Source organism: Haplochromis burtoni, unplaced genomic scaffold (genome assembly GCF_018398535.1).
Source record: "Haplochromis burtoni strain Fernald_Lab_line unplaced genomic scaffold, NCSU_Asbu1 Contig_391, whole genome shotgun sequence".
Taxonomy (NCBI): domain Eukaryota; kingdom Metazoa; phylum Chordata; class Actinopteri; order Cichliformes; family Cichlidae; genus Haplochromis; species Haplochromis burtoni.
The window spans coordinates 342990-347944 of NW_024582752.1; the positions used below are offsets into that span (position 1 = coordinate 342990).

The window sequence follows — 4955 nt, forward strand, 5'->3', positions numbered from 1 at the left end:
ACTGAGCGGAATCTTAACCCTCATCTTGATCTTATTCCAGCCACCTATTTCATATGTTTTGCAATGCCTACTTTGTGTATACAGTTTTGGTTGTTTGACAAAATGTTGACATAGTGCTAGATTAGAAAGAATCCACTGCCATGACCTGCTCACTGGTGTCAAGTAAAGAAGTTTTATACTATAAATCATCACCGGTTATAATAGGGTTTTACCATGAAAACCCACTGTACAATAGTGACAACTTTACAATAGGTCATGTTATTATGAATGCCAAATGCCTGTGCCGACATGGAAATATGAGTCCTGGGTTCTTTTTGAAGGGCTTGTGTCAGTGCTACTGAATAAGGGCATGTCTGCAAAAGCCAGAGTCTCAGTGTGCAGTGTTTACAGACATGTGATAAAGAGCAGGTCTCTCAGTGCAGTCCATAGGCCTATGATGGATAACATTATAGTTCAACAATAAATTATAATTTTTTTAAATATTGTTCAGTCTATGCACCAGCATTATATATATATTGTTTCTTTAAAAAAATATAAAATCTGTTTATATATTTATTTTATTTAAAAATGAACAAAAGTGCAGGAAAGGAACATGAGTATTACTCCGCCCCCTGGTGGAGGACTTAAACACCTACAGTCACACGTTGGCTATCATACTTGTTTCCTGAGTTCTAGTTTCTAGGGGGGCAGATTTCAAAGTGACACCACCGGACTGTCATAAAGCAAGGTTGGTTTCGTGTTAAGTGTTTTATAATGGAAATAGCGACATGGTAAAATTTTATAAACGAATTTTACGAAACATATTTCATTCGTTATTAAAGCTAGAAAAGGACTCCCAACCCAGTGTATTTCATTTGCAGCTGTGAAATGCTTCACCTCTAAACAGAACCGTATAAAATGATTTCAAAGTTTGATTCTTCGTCTGGGAATTTTATTGATAAATTGTTTACTAACTCTTTGTGTTGATACTCTTGTATCGTACTGCAGTAGTTTCAAAGATGTTTTCCTACATGTACTGTATGCCGGGCTGGTTAATACTACAGACATGTTACAGATGTCAAAAGCTCCGGTTGTTTTTGCCCATTTCATCTTAATGCTAAAACCCCCCCCCGCTACAATACATTTTAATAATGTTCCTGTTTTATTCACAATATGTTGTGGAAAGACAGTTTATGTGGGTTTGTCTCTGTACACAGACACAGTGGGTTTTAAATCAAGCAATCAACATGTTATTAAAAAGCAGATTTTTAGCTTTAATTCAAAGACTTTTGCAAATATTTTGAATAAACTTTAAGAATTACAGCAATTTATACACATACACATTTACCTATTTTCAGTTTATGAAAAATATTTGTGAAATGCATTAACTGAAAGCTCAAAGTCTGAATTTCAGTCACAGTGATTGTTTAAATTAAACCTCACAGAGGCAAAACTGCAAAAACTGTGTCCTTGTCCAACAAGTTGAGGACTTGTGAAAGAATACATCAAAGCCCTTGTCTTCTATCATTTTTGACACAGTCCTGCTTTGAAAAGCCAGAAAGTCAATTTGTGTGAAGAGAATGAACATGCACAGTATGGTTAAAAAGATTGCTGTTGTTTTAATCAGTCAGCAGATTATCTTAGCAAAGGTTACCTCAAAGTGTCCATTACATATTCCCACTATGATTCTATATATAGTGATCTGTCTGAGTTAGGGGAGAGGCAAGGTATTGATAATAAAATATGGCACTCTATCCAGTTTAATTAACAGAGGTCTCTACTTCATGATCCTTCATGGTGGCATTAAAGTGAACTACAGTTAACCAGCCGCAAGTGAAGAAGACACATTATTAAAGCATATCATTAAATCAAGCATATTATCATATTAAATACTGATAATATGCATTGATGCCATAATAAGGTGAATAAATATATAACTCCTATTATGTGAATCCTTAGGGCTCTTTTTATTCACTTTCACTCACACAGATAATGTGATGTGTTGCTTATTATCATCTTGCAAAGTATCTTAATATCATTTTATCATGATACCATCAGTATTGTACCTAACGGTGTGTCGTATTGTTTGGCCACAAGTCTGAGGCAATTTCACTGAATCTAGCTAAATGCAAATATTTTCTCTCTGTGTTTCTCTGCCATCATGCAGCAGCAGGATGGTCCTCTGTGCGCTGAGGCAACAGGTCCTGAGGTGCAGCAGTCACTGCAGAACCTGGGCCAGGTGATGGAGACTAGACATCATTGCTCATCGCCATAATGGCAACAGCAAATAAAGAATGTCAACCATGCCAAGTTAAATCCATTTTACGTGTTCACGTATTAAAAACGATGAATTTCATGTTGATCCTAACATCACAATTTCAGCTAAACTGGATTATATATTTACCATTTATTTGCATCACTTAGCAACATACATCCCCCATGCTGATTTAAACAGGTTGTAGTTGTTGTTGTTTTTTAAACCATTCCTTCTTCCTCCGTTTGTGAGTGTAAGCATGCAGTTTGACCTTTGAGCAACAAGAATCTATTTGGCTGCTTTGTAAAAGCTTTCTTTAAATGACAGTTATTGATATCTTAACAATCAGTATCATTAAACTCATTTAACCTGCAGTACTCTCTGGTCATATCAGTACAATTTAATAAAACCTTATCAGCTAAAGTCCTAATAAACGGTCAATAAAGATTTGGGCCACGGATCACATGTGTTATGCAGTGTGTGTCCTGCATAACCGCTTTCTTAAAACCCTTCCATATTTTCATTAAGATTTGATATAAGAGTATAGCTAATGAATGGATATTACTGCCTGCTCTGTGCTTTTGTACTTGGAAGTATCTTTTTAAAAAGTAGACTTTTAAAGAAATAGGCTCTTAGGTAGGTAAACTTACACTAGCCTTGCACCTTACACTTAATAGGATGTGATTTAAAAAGCACTGATAGTATGCAGACATTCTGTAACTGTGTTTAAAATTATTAGAAAGTCTGAGATCTTTCATGTGTAGACGCTTGAATGACTCTGATGCCACTGGTTTGTACATTTAACATGACTAACATGTCATTTAACTTTAACGCACATATAAATAAGAATGGAGTTTAAAGACAAAAAGGCATTTATTCATCCATGAGTGTTTCTCCAAGGCTGCCGCAGAGACAGAGGAGTGGCTGTGTTTACTCCAGCATCCACGGCTTCAACCAGGATGAGATCAAAGAGAAGCTTCAGGCCTTTCATGGAGGCTCCATTGATCTGCTGAAACAGGACTCTGGCATTGCGGTGCTGACCATCAACAACCCATCTCGCATGAATGCTTTCTCTGGTAAGGTTACTTTACATTTGACGCAGACTGACAGATAAAAATTAGCCTCCCATAAATATTTGTAAGTGAAATTGCACTTTGGTTTATTGCCTTGCTTATTTTTTGCCCTGCTGGCAGGCAGTATGATGATAGATCTGGAGGAAAGGGTGAGCCAGCTGGAGAACTGGCCAGAGGGCAAAGGCCTCATAGTTCAGGGTGCGGCTGAAACGTTCTGCTCTGGGTCTGACCTTAACGCTGTCCGAGCAATATCTAACCAACAGGTAACAAAGGGGACAAATTCTTTACTGCATTCATGCCTATCTTGGTGTGACTGTCTGGATTCCTCTTACTGAAGATGCCTAAATGATGCTTTTCTTGTCTCATAGGATGGGATGAAGATGTGTATGTTCATGCAGAATGCTCTTACGAGGCTGCTCAGGTAAGGACTCTAGTTTTCCTCTCTAGTGCTTTTTTGCAAACTACAACCGTTACCTTTATGCGCTTAAAGGGGTCTTAGTTTAGTTTTTATATAATGTGCACCACAGTATGCTTACAGGAGCATTTTCTTAGTGTAGGCTCCCCCTGATCTCTGTTGCTCTGGTGGAAGGGAGAGCATTGGGAGGCGGTGCAGAACTCACGACTGCCTGCGATTTCAGGTAACGCTCCTGAGAAGTTTCCGTTACATAACAGCATTTTATCCAAAAGCTAATAATCTAGCATGCATATGTTATTCCTTTCTCGCAGATTAATGGAGGCAGGCAGCGTGATCCAGTTTGACCATAAACACATGGGTCTGGTCCCAGGCTGGGGCGGTGCTGCCCGACTTGTCCACTTGGTTGGAAGCCAGAACGCACTGAAGTTGCTTGGCGGGGCCGTAAAAGTGGATCCCGAGCTTGGCGTAAACATTGGACTGGTGGACGGAGTCCTGGAAGGCCATCAGAAAACAGAAGGTGCTGCCCCTCTCCTGCAGCAGGCTGAAAACTGGCTCAGTCGCTACACAAAGGGACCTGCCCCAGTGATCCAAGCTGTGAAGAAGGTGGTGCTGTCAGGCAGAGAGCTTCCTTTGTCTGAAGCTCTGAGGACTGAGAAGGACATATTTGGGACGGTGTGGGGCGCTCCGGCTAACCTGGAGGCCCTGGCGAGCAAGTCCAAACACAAATGACTTTTGTGGAAACTAATTTTAGGGGACTAAAGTTATATATTTGTTTTGATTGAGGACTTTTACTAGGTGCATCTGTTCAAGTGCAGTGATAGTGAGAGATGAGTCATTGCACAGTGCTGTGGTTGTGATTCTTGTTGCATCTCTTTGACTTTATGCCTACAAGTTTAGATGTTAAGAAGCAAAAACACCCACTGAAGCTTCCTTTTTTAATGTTGTATACAGAACTTCCAGGTAAAGTAAATAAATACAAATCTGGATTATGCATCTGCCCCTTTGCTAAAAATACAGCATCTGTGGTGCACTGTCAAGTCATAAGAAATGTAGTATCATTCCCACTGTGGAGACTGAAATTATTATTTGTAGGATTTAGTTTTCTAAACCCTTTCAGTGCCAATTCAGCAGATAAACAGTCTGTATCCTCCAGCTCCTCTGACTATGCAATTATGGAAATGATTAGATCACTCCAGGCTGATTAACACTGAAGCAGTCAAGACATTGAGGTATA

The 4955-nt window shown here is 39.1% G+C and overlaps 1 protein-coding gene across 1 annotated transcript; it reads left to right on the forward strand.

The window, feature by feature from the left end:
* Window positions 1-693: 693 nt before the first annotated feature.
* Window positions 694-4710, forward strand: echdc1 (enoyl CoA hydratase domain containing 1). Its single transcript, XM_005944552.3, has 7 exons — window positions 694-727; window positions 2147-2218; window positions 3134-3309; window positions 3427-3569; window positions 3675-3727; window positions 3864-3944; window positions 4033-4710. The coding sequence occupies exons 2-7, from the start codon at window positions 2154-2156 to the stop codon at window positions 4448-4450; spliced, it is 936 nt and encodes a 311-aa protein (XP_005944614.1). The 5' UTR covers window positions 694-727; window positions 2147-2153; the 3' UTR covers window positions 4451-4710.
* The last annotated feature ends 245 nt before the right edge of the window (window positions 4711-4955 follow it).